Source organism: Narcine bancroftii, chromosome 7 (genome assembly GCF_036971445.1).
Source record: "Narcine bancroftii isolate sNarBan1 chromosome 7, sNarBan1.hap1, whole genome shotgun sequence".
Lineage (NCBI taxonomy): Eukaryota > Metazoa > Chordata > Chondrichthyes > Torpediniformes > Narcinidae > Narcine > Narcine bancroftii.
In genome coordinates this window covers 167,259,647-167,276,056 of record NC_091475.1, presented here as the reverse complement: position 1 = coordinate 167,276,056, position 16,410 = coordinate 167,259,647, and the positions used below count along the sequence as shown (strand labels likewise).

At 36.1% G+C, this 16,410-nt stretch overlaps 1 protein-coding gene across 2 annotated transcripts in view; it reads left to right on the top strand.

Annotated features, from left to right (window-relative positions):
• The window catches only part of upf3a (UPF3A regulator of nonsense mediated mRNA decay), a 95,333-nt gene that overhangs the window by 55,077 nt on the left and 23,846 nt on the right, over positions 1-16,410 (top strand). For both annotated transcript variants that reach the window (XM_069891182.1, XM_069891181.1), the window contains one exon: positions 16,040-16,188. In XM_069891182.1, coding sequence (XP_069747283.1) covers positions 16,040-16,188 — 149 coding nt within the window. The remainder of the gene's footprint in view (positions 1-16,039; positions 16,189-16,410) is intronic.

Here is a 16,410-nt window from a genome sequence, read left to right as displayed (position 1 = left end):
AAATATGGTTATTAAAAGTTTATCCCTTTCTCTTAATATATCCCAATATAGTTCTGGATAGAAAATGGATAAGACAAAATTAAATAATCCCTTTATATAAACAAAGGGTAAATTCTATCTTAAATTAATGATATGATCCATAATAACCATATTTAGCCCTTTATTTCCTGATCAGGATTTTTCTAAATTTCCTCCCTAACGCTTCATAATGTGAACTCAATAGATTGCCATCACATGCCTTTACCTTGGCTGATTCTGAATTTTGAAGTACCAAGCTCTTACCTAAAACAATTGCAGGCAGGCTATGAAATGACACACCAATAAGTCTTTTTGCAAGTGGGTACATTTATGTTACTCTTTATTTAGAGTTTTACAGCACATAAACTGTTCCTTCAGCCCATCTTGTCCATGTCTATATTTGCCCATATCCCTCTCAATCTTTCCTATCATGTATCTGTCTAAACATCTTTTAAATGTTACAATTGCACCTGCCTCTACCATTTTCTCTGGCAGCTCATTCTTAGCTATTATGCTTTGTTTAGAAATAGGTTTACCATGGGTCTCCTTTAAATCTTTCCCATCCCACTTTAAATCTTTGCCCTGTAGTTTTTGTCTCCCCTACCCAGGGAAAAAGACTATGACTATTTACCTTATTTGCATCCCTCATGATTTTTGTATGCTTCTACAAGGTTTCCCTCCACTCGGCCTCCTTTTCAAATGTAAGTAGATCCTATTTCTTGGAATCCTCTCCAGTAATTTGCCTATGACTGGCATTAAGTACACTGGGCCTGTAGTAAATAAAGGCACAAGATTAGCCATCCTCCAGTCTTACAGCACCTCACCTGCAGTTAATGATGATACAAGTATCTTTGCCATGACTGCTACAATTTCTTCCTTGACTTTCCTTGCCTCTCCCATAACTTGCACATGACTGATGATGAGCCTGTATTTCCATGGCATGTTTGCGGCCTTTTTTTAAATTAAAAGCATAAGGGTAGCCACCCTCCAGTCTTCTGGCACCTTACCTGTGCCTAATGTTACATGCATATCAGTTAGATCCCCTACAATTTATTCCCTAGCTTCCCACAATGTCCTAGGATAGGTTTGGGCAAACCACAGAGATTTGTTTTCCTTTATGCACCATCACCACCTCTTCTGTAATTTGGACTCCAAGAGAGATGTCTTGAAGAATCACCATTTACTTCACCAAATTTCCCAGCATCCATGTCTTTCTTCACTATGTATTACTAATGAGAAATTTTCTTTTAGGATTTCATCCATCCCCTGTCTCCACATACACCATCTTGCTGGTTATTAAGGGACCATATTTTCTCCTTGGTTATCCTCTAATATCTGTAGAATCTCTCGGGATTTTCCCTTGCCTTATCTCCCAAAGTCATCTCAAGTCTCCTTTATGCTCTTCTAATTTCCCTCTTGTACTCCTCTCACGAAATGTGTGATCCCAGCTTCCTTTACCTGAAATGATCCTTTTTCTTGACCAGAGCCTCAATTCTTCTTGTTATCCAAGTTTCAGTACTCCTGCCAGCTTGCCCATAAGCTAACAGGAACTATTGTCCCTCAACTCTCTCTATCTCACTTTTTTCTTTCTTTTTAAAATATTTTTATTGATGTTTATATTATGCAAAATTGAATAGTACAGTTATATATTGTAATCTACAATTTAAAAAATAAGAAAAAATGTAAACCTTACAATTCAAAACACCAACCACTAAGCAAGGTTAAAAGCTAACACACAGGAAGCAAAAGACAACAACCTGGAGATGCATAACACCAAAAGTTCAAAACAACCCTAATTCTTTAGGTTATGTTAATAGTCCATAAATAGCCCTGTGTCTTTTGACGTCTTACGGCATATCTCATTATTTTCTAAACTTAAACAAGATATAATATCACTTAACCATTGTGTGCAGGTTAATCAAAATAGCATATCTGGCTATCAGTGAAGTAAGAGATAAAATTTGAACTTAAGAATCACTGATAGTTTTAAAGATACCTTTCCAAAATGATTCTAAACTAAGGCAAGTCCAAAACATGTGAACCAAAGAAGCATCACCAGTTTTACATTTGTCACATAGAGGATTTGTATCTGAATAAAAACGAGGCAATTTAACTTTTGACATGTGAACTCTTAGGACCACTTTAATTGCAACAAACACTGTTATGCACAAAAGGAGGTAGTATTAATCAGATTATAAATAGAATCCCACACCTCATCTGAGAATGAAAGATTTCAATCCTGTTCCTAGTTGTTCTTGATCTTAACTAATGAGGCCATCCTTAAATCAAGCAAATTATTATAAATAAGAGATGTTAAACCTTTATGAGAAAGTTGTAAATCAAAAAGCGTATCAAGAATGTTTGCCTTATGAATTCACAGAATTCACAGATTGAACAATATGTCTAACTTGTAAATATCTAAAAAAAAGTGAGTGTTTTATAAGTTAAATTTTACCACCAATTGTTCAAAGGAAGCAAAATTGTTTTGAATAAAAAGTTCTTTAAAACATTTAATACCCAATCGATACCAGTCATTATAGACAGTATCTTGCAAAGAAGATTGAAAAAGATGATTAGATATAATAGGGCTGGCAAGAGAAAAACTCTGAAATCCAAAAAAGCTTATAAATTGTACCCATATTCTCAAACTATGTTTAATTATCAGATTATCAGTGAATTTATATAAAGAGGAGGATTTTAAAAAATCCCTAAAATTGCCAACATAGAAGTACTTTTAGTAAAATTCAGTTCCATTTCTATCCATAAATGGTGATCAAGTAGATTATCAAAGTGTAACAAAAGAAGTAAATTGCATATATTGACAGCCCAATAATAACATCTAAAATTGGGAACCATCAATCCACCATTCCTTTTAGCTTTTTTGAAGATGAGCTTTATTTAAGCAGGGCATTTTCCTTGCCATATAATCAAATCCAATGAGTCAAAAAAAGGATTGGGAATGAAAATTGGTATAGATTGAAAAGATACAAAAAGTTAGGACTAAAGATAGATAAATCTCCCAGACGAGATGAGATGCACCCACGGTTTCTGAAGGAGGTGGCTTTGGAGATTGTGGAGGCATTGAAAATGATTTTCAAGAAATCAATGGACTCTGGCATGGTTCTGGAGGATTGGAAGGTCGCAAATATAGTTTCGCTGTTTAAGAAAGGAGGGAGGCAGAAAGAAGGAAATTATAGACCTATTAGTCTGACATCAGTAGTTGGAAAGTTATTGGAGTCGATCCTCAAGGATGAGGTTATGAAATACCTCAAGTTGCATGAAATGATAGGTGCAAGCCAACATGGTTTCATGAAGGGAAGGTCCTGCCTGACCAACCTATTGGAATTTTTTGAGCAAATCTCAAGAAGGATGAACAAGGGAGAGGCTGTGGATGTTGTGTATTTGGATTTTCAAAAGGCCTTTGATAAGGTGCCACATAAGAGGCTGCTTAATAAGATGAGAGCCCATGGAATTACAGGAAAGATATTAGATTGGGTGGAGCATTGGCTGATAGGCAGGAAACAAAGGGTGGAAATAAAGTGATCCTGTTCAGGTTGGTTGCCGGTTACTAGTGGTGTTCCACAGGGGTCGGTGTTTGGACCACTTCTTTTTACAATCTATATTGATGATTTAAATTATGGATTGAATGGTTTTGTGGTTAAGTTTACAGATGATACCAAGATAGGTGGTGGTTTACAAAGTGTTGAAGAAACTGAAAGGCTGCAGAGAGACTTGGACAGCTTAGGAGAGTGTACATAGAAATGGCAGATGAGATATAATGTTGAGAAATGTACAATTGTATATTTAGGAAGAGGAAATAAACAAGAAGATTATTATTTGGATGGGGAGAAAATTCAAAATTCTTGGGGGTCCTCATGCAGCATAACCTAAAGGTTAACCACCAGGTTAGATCAGCAGTAAAGAAAGTGAATGCTATGTTGGCATTCATTTCAAAAGAAATAGTGTACGAGAGTAAAGAGGTGTTGATAAGGCTCTATGGGGCACTGGTGAGACCTCATTTGGAGTACTGTATGCAGTTTTGGGCTCCTTATCTTAAAAGGGATGTAATGATATTGGAGAAAGTACAGAGAAGATTTACCAGATTTCCTGGAATGAAAAGGCTAATATATGAAGAACGTTTATTGGCTTTTGGACTGTATTCATTGGAGTATAGAAGAATGAGAGGGGATGTCGTAGAAACATTTTGAATGCTGAAAGGATTGGACTAAGTAGATGTGAATAAGATGTTTCCCTTGGTGGATGAGTCCAGGACAAGAGGACACAGTCTTAAAATTAGAAGGTACCCATTTCAAACAGAGATAAGGAGAAATGTCTTTAGCTTGAGGGTTGTAGATTTGTGGAATTTGTTGCCACATACAGCTGTGGAGGCCCAATCATTGGGGGAGTTTAAGGATGAGATTGATAGGTATCTAATTAGTCAGGGTATTAAGGGATATGGAGAAAAGCCCAGAATTTGGAATTAGATGTGAGAACGGTTTAGCTCAGGGTGGAGTTGTGGAGAAGACTCAATGGGCCGAATGGCCTACTTCTGTTCCTTTATCTTGTGATATTCATTTTAATAGAATTGATACGACCAGTCATGAAATTAGATAAAGTTGATCATCTTGATAGCAGTAATTTGACCTAATTAAATAAAGTAGAAAAATTTTCCTTTAAAAAAATGTTTATAATTCCTAGTAATTGAAATACCAAGATAGGTAAATTGATCCTTCACAATCTTAAAAGGAAAATTAAAATATCTTGATGTAGAACTATTTAAAGGTAAACATTCACTTTTATGCAGATTTAAATTATACCCAGAAAACTGACTAATATAAAAAAGGAAAGCTAATATGCTTGGTAATGAAATATCTGCATTAGATACAAAACGCAAAAGATTATCTGCATGTAAGGAAATCTTGTGTTCAATGTCATTCCTGTGGATCCCTATAAAATCTACTTTCATGAAGAGCAACTGCTAGAGGTTCTAATACCAAACCAAAAAGTAATGGACTTGAAGGACAACCTTGACGAGTACCCGGTTGAAGATTAAAAGGCTTTGGTTGCTGTAAATTAGTAGGAATTAAGACCGTAGGATGTAAATATAATAATTTAATTGATTAATAAAAATTGGTTCAAAATTAAATTTTTCCAAAGATGCTGGCAGATGGAATTTAATGCTGATAAGTGTGAGGTGCTTCATTTTGGTAAGAAGAATCAGAACAGGACATACGTGGTAAATGGGAGAGCATTGATGAATACAGAAGAGCAGAAAGATTTAGGAGTAACGGTACATCGTTCCCTGAAGGTAGAAACTCACGTGAATAGGGTGGTGAAGAAGGCTTTTAGTATGCTGGCCTTTATCAATCATTGCATGGAATATAGGAGTTGGGAGGTGATGTTGAGACTGTATAAGACGTTGGTGCGGCCTAATTTGGAGTTCTGTGTGCAGTTCTGGTCGCCTAATTATAGGAAGGATATAAACAGAGTGGAGAGAGTGCAGAGAAGGTTTACCAGAATGTTACCTGGGTTTAAGCATCTAGAGTATAGGGAGAGATTGGACAGATTAGGTCTTTATTCTTTGGAGCGTAGAAGGTTGAGAGGGGATTTGATAGAAGTATTTAAGATTATGAAAGGGATAGACAGAGTGGATGTGGATAGACTATTTCCGTTAAGAGGAGGAAAGATTAAAACAAGAGGACATGAGTTAAGAATTAAGGGGCAGAGGTTTAGAGGTAACATGAGGGGGAACTTCTTTACTCAGAGAGTGGTAGACGTGTGGAAATACTTCCGGGAGAAATAGTGGCGGCGGAGTCAATTGTATTATTTAAGAAAAGGTTGGACAGGTATATGGATGAGAAGAAGATGGAGGGTTATGGGCATTGTGCAGGGAGGTGGGACTAGAGAGGGGTGTTTGGTTCGGTGCAGACTAGAAGGGCCTAATGGCCTGTTTCCGTGCTGCTGTAAATTGTTATGTTATGTATTTATGAAATAAATATATAGATATAGTTTTTTTTAGAAGAAACTCATTTAGTGGAGATGGAATTAGATAAATTACAAAGGTTGGTAAAGTAGGCTCGAGGAGTTGCAATATTGATAAATAAAAACCAACCAGTAAAATATTTAAATGTAGAAAAGAATATGGCAGGAAGATATGTTATGGTAGAATGTCAGATGTACTCAGAAAATTGGATCTTGTTGAATTTATATGCTCAAAATATAGATGATAATAACTTCATGCAAGACACTTTTATGAAATTATCAAATGCCAATGGTAAAATCTTGATGGGAGGAGATTTTAATTTCATGTTAAATTCAAAAATGGATAGATCAGAAAAATATGTAGGAGATAGTGAAGTGTCTAAAGAAGTAAAAGAATTAATGGTAGATATGGGATTGATAGATATTTGGAGTAAAATGCATATTGTTACAAGCCCAGAGGACCCCAAATCCCAGCAGCAATAAATTCACCAAGACAAATGGTTACTTAAACAAAAGTTGCTTTTAACTATCTTTAAACATGAAAACAGGATGAAACTTTAACTTATCACTATTAACTTACTTAACCTAACTTAACCCCCTTCTAATTCTAAGCTCATGTGTATGTAATGTGTATTTAAGTTCAGAAAAGTTCTTTGATTCACAATCAAATCTCACTTCTCACTCTTCCAAGTTCACTGGTTGGAGGCAATTTTCATACTGTGCACAGAATTTAACATTTATAATGTTCACCAAGCTTTGGTGCTTGCATAGTGAATGGTTACCACTCAGGAAGTTTCTTGTCGGTTTTCAGAGAGAGATTTGTTGTTCCTGGACACAAACTGATCCCTTTTAATCAGCCATGTCAGCGTCTTGTTGAAGAAACTTGCCCCATCAGGATTTTCCAGATGATAACCTCTCTCTTTCAAGTGACCACAGAGTTCCCTTTTCTTTCTCTTATTTCAAGTGAAATGTTAGGCAGCTAGTCCTCTATTCTTGTATGGACCACAAGGGTTTTAATGAGGCTGAACTAAGCACTCACAACCCGTCTTCAAAATGATTTTTTTTAACCATGAGCTTATCCTGTTCCAGTTCCAGCTGATGCTGCTGAACTGAATTCTTTCTCTCTCTCTCTCTCACTCTCTCACTCTCGCACTCTGAAGAAAGCCTGTTTTACTCTCTCTGCTTGCAAAACCACATGACCCTCTTAGAATAGCAAGCACAGTCAGACAGACTGTGGCCCTGAACCTAATCCTCCAAATTCTTTCATCTGTTATTTTTCAAAACAACAATCCATTAGTGAAGTCTCTATAGGCACTCCCCACAGCTTTTGCAAGGCCATTCAGAGATGGGCTGTCTAGCTTGAGCAGAGCTCCAGTATTTTAAATGAGATCTGTTTTAAAGTGTTTGTATGTGACCTACACCAAAAAAAACCTGCCACATTTCATCTCCCAAAATCATGTTCATATACAATATAAAACATAACATATTCTGTCACAATATGAATGAAAGAGATTATTAATTTTATTCCTTTCAACATAAGACATATTCACGAATTGACATTTTTTTATTGATGGCTCAAGTTCAATCTAGAGTACAACATGTGGAATGTTTGGCATGTACTATCTTGGACCATTCCCCTTTGTTATTGTCAATAGTATCTGAGGAAGATAAAATTAGTGGATATAGGTGGAGATTAAACAAGGTATTGATGAAAAGGAAAGATTTTTGTGATTTTGTAAGAAAAAAATGTTTTTTATGGAAAATAATAGACTCGGTAAAGAATAAATTTGTTATATGGGATGCTTTAAAGGCATGTTTGAGGGGACAAATTATTAGTTATACAGTAAAATTTAAAAATGATTATTTAAAGGAAGTTGATCAATTATAAAAAGAAATTACTGATTTAGAAAAAAACTATACAAATTAGTCCAAATGATGAAAGGAAGAAATTGATGGATAGGAAAAAGGTCAAATTTAATATGATACAAACATATACAGTTGAAAGAGATATTTTGCAAGCTAAACAGAGGTATTATGAATTGGGAGAAAGAGCTCATAAGGTGTTGGCATGGCAGTTAAAGAACAGGTATCTAGAACTATAATAGCAATGAAAGACTAGAATAATCAGATGATTTATAAATCAAAGGAAATAAATTAAAATTTTAGAGTTTTATGAGAAGTTATACAAGTCTGAGTTAAAACAAGATGAAATTAAGATAGAGCAATATTTGCAACAAATTCAATTACCAACTTTTTGTGGAGGAGAGGGAAGAATTATCTAATTAATTTACAGAAGCTGAGATTTATGAGGTTATGAAAACATTGCAAAATAATAAAGTGCCAGGAGAAGATGGTTTTCCTGTAGAATTTTATAAGGAATTTAAGAAATTGTTGTTACCAATCTTTAAAGAGATATTAGATCAAATAAGATAAGTTAATGATGTACCAGAATCCTTTAAGATGGCATTGCTAATGGTAATACCAAAAAAGGGAAAAGATCAATTACAAATGGATTCATATAGACCAATATCTTTGTTAAATGTAGATTATAAAATTGTATCCAAATTGTGGGCTAATTGTTTGGTTAAGGTACTTCCAAAATTGATTAATATGGACCAGATGGGATTTAATACAAAAATAAAGGCAGCAGATAATGTAGTGAGATTTTTAAGTTTGATAAACATGGCTCAAAAAAGGAAAGTTCCAGTGATGGCAGTTACTTTAGATGCAAAAAAAGCATTTGATAAATTCGAATGGGACTTTCTATTCATGGTATTATATAAGTTTGGATTTCCTAAGACGTTTATAAGAGGAATAAAAGCATTGTATAATGAACCAAAGGCGAAAATAATAGTAAATGGTCAAATGTCAGGTCTGATTAGATTAGGGAGGTCTTCTAGACAGGGTTGCCCACTTTCGCCATGCTTATTTGTATTGGCAATAGATCCATTACCTGAAATAATTCAAAGGGTTGAGGAAATTACAGGTTTTGAGATAGAGGACTGGATTCATAAAATTAGTCTTTTTGTGGATGATGTTATAGTATATTTGACTAAACCTGAAATTTCACTGAATAGATTAAATGAAAGATTAATAGAATATGGATTAGTTTCAGGATATAAGGTTAATGTGGTCAAAAGTGAAATGATGCTGTTGGTTAATGTAGATTATACATAATGTAAAAAGTTAGTAAAATTTAAATGGCAAAATGAGGGGGTTAAATATCTGGGGATAATGGTAAGTAATCAATTGAATAATTTGTATAAATTGAATTATATACGACTTTTAAAAAGATTGGAGGAAGATTTTAAAAGATGGAAGGAATTGCCAATAACATTAATAGGGAGGGTGAATTGTATTAAAATGAATATCTTTCCCAGAATTCAATACTTATTTCAAACATTACCAATTCAGGTACCTGAAATGTTTTTAGATGATTAAATATGAATGTTAGGGAGTTTTTATGGAAAGAAAAGTCAGCAAGGATCAGTATGGAGAAGTTGACATGGAATAAAGATCAAAGGGGGGTTGAGATTACCAAATTTTAAAAGTTATTATAAGGTAACTCAATTGAGATTTTTGTCTTCTTGTTATCAAAGTGAATGAAAAATATCTTGGGTAGATATTGAGATGAATAATATAGGTGAAGTAAGTTCAGACCAAATATTGTATAAATGATACTATGAAAATTTTAAAGTTAGAAAAGAAATACCAATTTTAAGGCTTTTGTTTTGAATATGGAACAGGATACAAGTGGAAAGAGGTATAAGCATCTATCAGTTGGCTCAATTAACTTTAAAACAGAATCAGCTTCTTCCGTTTACAATGAATAATTCTTTATTTGACAAATACAGAAAATACAAGATTGTTTTAGAGGTTGATTGATTATGACATTGATCAATTAAAGAGAAATATGGGATATTACATAGTATCAATTACGATCATATTTGAAGGAAAAAATAGGAATGAACTTGAGAATTCTGAAATATAGTCAATTTTAATATGTTATAACAGATCCCTTTATTATTCAAAGATTTTTAACTACTATGTATAATAAATAACAAGAAATAAAGGAAAAGAAGGATTTGTACAAAATTAAATTGAAATGGCAACAGGATTTAAATATACATATTCAAGAATAAATATGGATGAAATTATGTAGAGATAGTGTAACTAATACAATTAATTCTAGATATAAAATGGTTCAATATAAATTTTTTTTACACCAAATGTATTATACACCATATAAGTTGAATAAATTTAATTTGAATTTTTCTTTTCAATGTTTTAGATTTAAAAAAGGGGTTGGTAATTTTTTTGCATTCAGTATGGTTGTGTGAAAAGGTCAAGAATTTTTGGAGAGACAATTATGATAAATATTGTCAAATATGGGAGTCTTATTTGAGATTTATGAATAGACTAATCCAGACCTTCTAATCCAATCCCCCTCTTGAAGATATGGTATTTTCATTAAGAAATATTATGGTATTATTGATGTGGTTATAATTATTACGATGAATGTGTTCTTTTTTTCTGTCTGCAGGGGTTAGGGATGGTGGGAGGTAGGGGGTGAAAATTGAAACTTATTTAGTATCTATTTTGTAATGTTTTAGCAAGTTCATTTGAAATGTCTGTAGATACTAATAAATAAAATTTTCAAAAAAGAAACCTGCTCGGCAGCCTTGAGAGATCTGTAGATTTGGATCCCAAGGTCCCTCTATTCTTCTGCACTGTTAAGTATCCTATCATTAACCATGTGCTTTGCCTTCAAGTTTGACCTACTAAATTGCATCACCTCACACTTAACTGGATTGAACTCGATCTACCAGTTTTCCACCCAAATCTGCATCCTGTCTCTATCCTGTTGTAATCTATGACAGCCTTTAACACTATCCACAGCACCTCCAACCTTCATATTGTCTGCAAACTTACTGACCCATCCCTCTACTTCTTCATCCAGGTCATTATTAAAAATCACAAAGAACAGGGATCCCTTAACAGATTCCTGCAGAACTCCACTAGTCACTGACCTGCAGGAGAATACTTTCTGTCCACTGCTACTCTCTACTTCCTACAACCAAGCCAATTCTGTATCTGAACAGCAAAGGTTCCATGGATTCCCATGCCCCTTAACTTTTTGAATAAGTCTCCATAGGGGACCTTGTCTACTAAATCAGCATAGGTGGAAGTCAGAAACAGAAGGGAAGTGATCACATTATTGAGAGTATTTTGGAAACCCTCAAATAGCCAATAGGCAACTGAGGAGGAGATAAGTAGTCACATTTTGGAAAGGTGCATAAATAACAGGGTTATTGTTATGGGAGACTGCAACTTCCCTAATATTGAATGGCCACCTCCTTTGTGTAAAAGGTTCAGATGGGGCAGAATTTATCAGATGTGTCTAAGAAGAATTCCTGACAATATGTGGACGTGCCAACTAGAGGGGAGTCCATACTGGATCTAGTACTGCATAATGAAACTGGTCAGGTGAGGATTTGGGAGGGTAAGAAAGAGGTGTGAGAAGGCCTTGGCAAGTAGGATTAAGGAAAACACTAAGGTGTTCTTCATCTACATGAAGAACAGAGGGATGATTAGAGTGAGGGTAAGACCAATGAGGGATAAAGGGGTGACAATGTGCCTGATGACAGAGGAGGTAGGGAAGATTTATATGAACACTTTGGTTCCATGCTCACTAGGGAGAGGGACCCTAGTGAATTCAATGAAGAATAGACGAATATGTTTCAAGATTTTTTTAAAAAGTGGAAGTGCAGCAGCATCTTAAAAATATTCTGATAGATAAGTCACTGGCACCAGACACAAAATACTTCACATTACCACTGAGAGTGAGGGAAGAGATTGCTGGAGTGTTGGCAATGATCTTTGCATCCTCCATGGCCACAGGAGATGGATTGGAGAATGGCAAATGTAGCCCCCTTGTTCAAGAAAGGTAAGATGGAGAATCCTGGGAATTGTCGACCAGTCTTGCTTCAGTGGTGGGCAAATTATTGGAGAGGATTCTTAGGGAGAGGATTTATGAGCATTTCGAGAAGCATAGTCTTCTCAGAGAGTCAGCATGGCTTTGTAAGGGGTAGGTTGTGCCTCAGACTAATTGAGATTTTTGAGGAGGTGATAAAAGAAATTGATGAAGGTAAGTTGGCAATATGGGGTATATGGATTTTTGTAAGGCCCACACAGGGATCTGTTCTGGGACTCATGCTCTTGATGATTTTTATAAATGACTTGGATGAAGAAGTGGAGGGATGGGTCAATAAGTCTGCAGATGAAACTAAGGTTGGAAGTGTTGTGGATACTGTACAAGATTGTTGTAGGTTACAACAGGATATAGTCAGGATGCAAAGTTAGATGGAGAACTGGCAGATGCAGTTCAATCCAGTTAAGTGTGAAGTGATGCACTTTGGAAGGTCGAACTTGAAGGCGAAGTATATGGTTAATGGCAGGATTCTTGAGTGTGGAAGACCACAAAGCGATCTTGGGCTCAAGGTCCATAGATCTCACATGTTTACTACACAAGTCCATAGGGTGATTAAGAAGGCATATGGTGTGCTAGCCCCTATCAGTTGAGGGATTGAGTTCAAGAACCATGAGGTAATGTTGTAGCTCTATAAAACTCTGGTTAGAGTGCATCTTTTGAGTCCATTACAGAGGAGAATCCTGCAGGACCAGAGGGATAAGAAGGATATCACTACAAATTTAATCCCATTATTTGAGTGTACAGGTGCCAAATTTGTAAAAATATAGAGCATTTACTTGTTAAATTATAAGTAATTTTTTCCAAAGGGACACAACTTTGAATTTCAGCATGCCACCTTGGTAGAATTAAAGATATATCAGATTTCCAAGTATTTGCAAAACATTTTCTCTCTACTCCTCATACCAATTTGACAAATTTCAATTGATAAATTGATAATTTCAGTTTAGGAGTTCTACCTTCAATATTTTCTAATTATGGAGGATATATATGGGCTCTGCTGATCCATTTTTGTGCCTAGTCCGACTGACCTGCACCTGTCCATAGCCCTCCATACCTCTCCCATCCATGTACCTGTCCAAATTCCTCTTAAATGTTAAAATTGAGCCTGCATTCACCACTTCAGCTGGAAGCTCATTCCACACCCCCACCACTCTGTGTGAAGAAGTTCCCCCTAAACCTTTCCCCTTTCACTCTTAATCCATGTCTTCTGGTTTGTATCTCACCTACCCTTAGTGGAAAAAGCCAACCTACATTTACTCAGTCTATCCCCCCTCATAATTTTAAGTCCAGGCAACATCTTAGTAAATCTTCTCTGCTCTATTTCTGTCTTATTGATATCTGTCCTGTAGTTAGGTGACCAAAACTGCACACGAATACTCCAAATTTGGCCTCGTACAACTCTAACAATGTCTTGTACTTTAGCATAATCCTGTACTCAGTACTTTGGTTTATGAAGGCCAATATGCCAAAAGCTCTCTTTACAAACCTATCCACCTGTGACACCACTATCAAGGAATTATGTATCTGTATTCCCAGATCCCTCTGTTCTACTGTTCTCCTCAGTGCCATACTATTTACTGTGTATTTTCTTTCTTGGTTTGTCCTTCCAAAATTCAGCACCTAATACTTGTCTGCATTAAATTCCATCTGTCATTTTTCAACCCATTTTTACAGCTGGTCAGATCCTTCTGCAAGCTTTGAAAACTTTCTTCGCTGTCCACAACACCTCCAATCTTAATATCATCTGCAAGCATGCTGATCCAATTTACCACATTATCATCCAGATCATTGATATAGATGACAAATACCAATGCTTCCACCACTGATCCCTGAGGCACACCACTAGTCACAAGCCTCCAGTCTGAGAAGCAATCATCCACCACTACTCCCTGGCTTCTCCCATCCAGCCATTGTCAAAGCCAGTTCACTACTTCACCATTAATACCTAGCATCCGAACCTTCCTGACTAATCTTTCATGTGGGACCTTGTCAAAGGCATTACTAATGTCCATGTAGACAATATCCATAGCCTTCATCAACTTTCCTGGTAAACTCTTCGATAAACCCTATATGATTGTTTAAACATGACCTACCATGCACAGAGCTATGTTGACTATCCCTAATCAGCTCATAACTATTCAAATAATTGTATATCTAATCTCTTAAAACACCTTCCAAATATTTTCCTACTACTGAAGTCAGGCTCACTGGCCTATAATTTCCACAGTTACTTTTGGAGCCTTTTTTAACAACGGAACAGTGTGAGCTACCCTCCAATCCTCCGGCACCACACCTGTGGCGAAAGACATTTTAAATATTTCTGCCAAAGCCCCTGCAATTTCTACACTAGCCTCCCTCAAGATCTGAGGGAAATATCTTGTGAGACCCTGGGGATTGATTCACCCTTATTTGCTTTAAGACAGCAAGCACTTCCTCTTCTTTAATCTGTATAGGTTACATGACCTCACTGCTTGTTTTTCTTACTTCCCTCAACTCTGTGCCCTTTTCCTAAGTGAATAATGATGGAGAAAAAAAATCTAAGACCTCTCCCATTTCTTTTGGCTCCTTACAAAGCCAACCACTCTGATCTTCAAGGGAACTAATTTTTTTCTCTTACTGTCCTTTTGCTCTTAATATATTTGTAGAAACCTTAGGGTTTTCCTTCATATTATCTGCCAAAGCAATCTCATGTCTTTTCGCCTTCCTGATTTCTTTCTTGCATTTTTTAATACTCCTCAAGTACCTCATTTGCTCTATGTTGCCTATACCTGTAATATACCTCTCTCTTCTACCGACCCAGAGCCCCAATATCTCTCAAGAAACCAAGGTTCCCTATGCCTGTTAACTTTGCCTTTAATCCTGACAGAAACATGCAAACTACTCTTAAAATGTTACCTTTGAAAGTCTTTGCACATCCTTGCCAGAAAACAACTTAACCCAATCCACGCATCCTAGATCCTTTCTCATTTCCTCTGAATTGGACTTTCTCCAATTGAGAACCTCAATCCAAAGCCCATATATATCCTCCATAATGAATTTGAAACTAACAGTATTTTGATCACTGGACCCAAAATATCCCCTACACATACTTCTGTCACCTGTCCTGTATCATTCCCTAATAGGAGATCCAGTTTTGCACTCTCTTTAGTTGGTATCTCAGTATATTGATTTAGAAAACTTTCCTGAACACATTTGACAAACTCCAAGCCATAATTGACACTAGTAGAATGTAACTATATTTAAAGAAGAAATGGAGAATTTGAGAGAAAGCCAGCTAATTGGAAAATTGGAGTGCAGCAGGGGACATGAAATTATTCAGTTAATTTTCAAACTTAAAGGACAAAACCTACTGTCATGCTTTGCTGAAATTAATTCTCAGGGATGTATGATATGGTCTGATAGCTGAAAGCAATTGCTTAAATCAGAGTTGATGGTAAAATTAAGGTTTTGTGTGCCTTCTGGGTATGTTACTAAGAACTGCAGGCAAAGAATTATACTCTTGAACATTTTTGGTCATTAGGCCCTTTCAAACTGCAATGTAAAATGGGGTTAACCAGGCAATTTGAAAGAGTCCGACCCGGTCAACCCTGTCAAAACCCAACTGGGTCCCTGACCTACCTCAGGAGTAGTCGGGGAACACGATTGAACTTACCTAGGTCACGTCCACAGGCAATTTGAACAGAAAAAATGGCTGACTTGCTTATTCTGATGATGTCAGCACTTGCGTGTGCATGCGTCGGGCAGCCAGCATCTGAGCATCCAGCAGTACTTCCAGTAAGTGTGTGACGTGTCATTGCGGAGGCGGGATCCCCCATAAATCAACAGGTTCGCGATTTGATGGGCTGATCCCCCAGCGATTTGAAAGGTGCTTCCAGCATCTTTGCCCCAGTAATCGCACCCAGGTCCCAGGAAGGCTACCCAGGTGCTGCAGTTTGAAAGGGGCTATTAACACCTCTGAATATGTTCCAAAGTATCAAGGTCAAATTAATGTAGAATAAGAAAATCCAAATCATTTTTATTGTAATCAAATTGCATTGTAATCTTCAGCTGTTGAAAAAGGCTGATAAGGAGGAAGAACGGGACTTGGATAAATGGAAAGAGAAAGCAGAGGAAGTGGACACTGATAAAGGAAAGTGGGAAAAAGCAAGTTGTCCAGGAAAACGATCAGAGATTACACAAAAAGATTTTCAGGAAAAGTGAGTTACAACTGCAGACTTATTATGGAGCTGTAATCGTTCAGTACGTAATTTTTCTTGCTTATCTGAAGTGAAAGTGGACATTGAGAATCAGGATCTTTATTTCTTTTAATATTTTATTTTAAAGCTTGTTTGTCGATATGAAAATTTTAAAGGGATTCCTTTATAACTGTTCTGTACAGATAACTGATATAATTTTACAGACATTATTACATTTCCAAC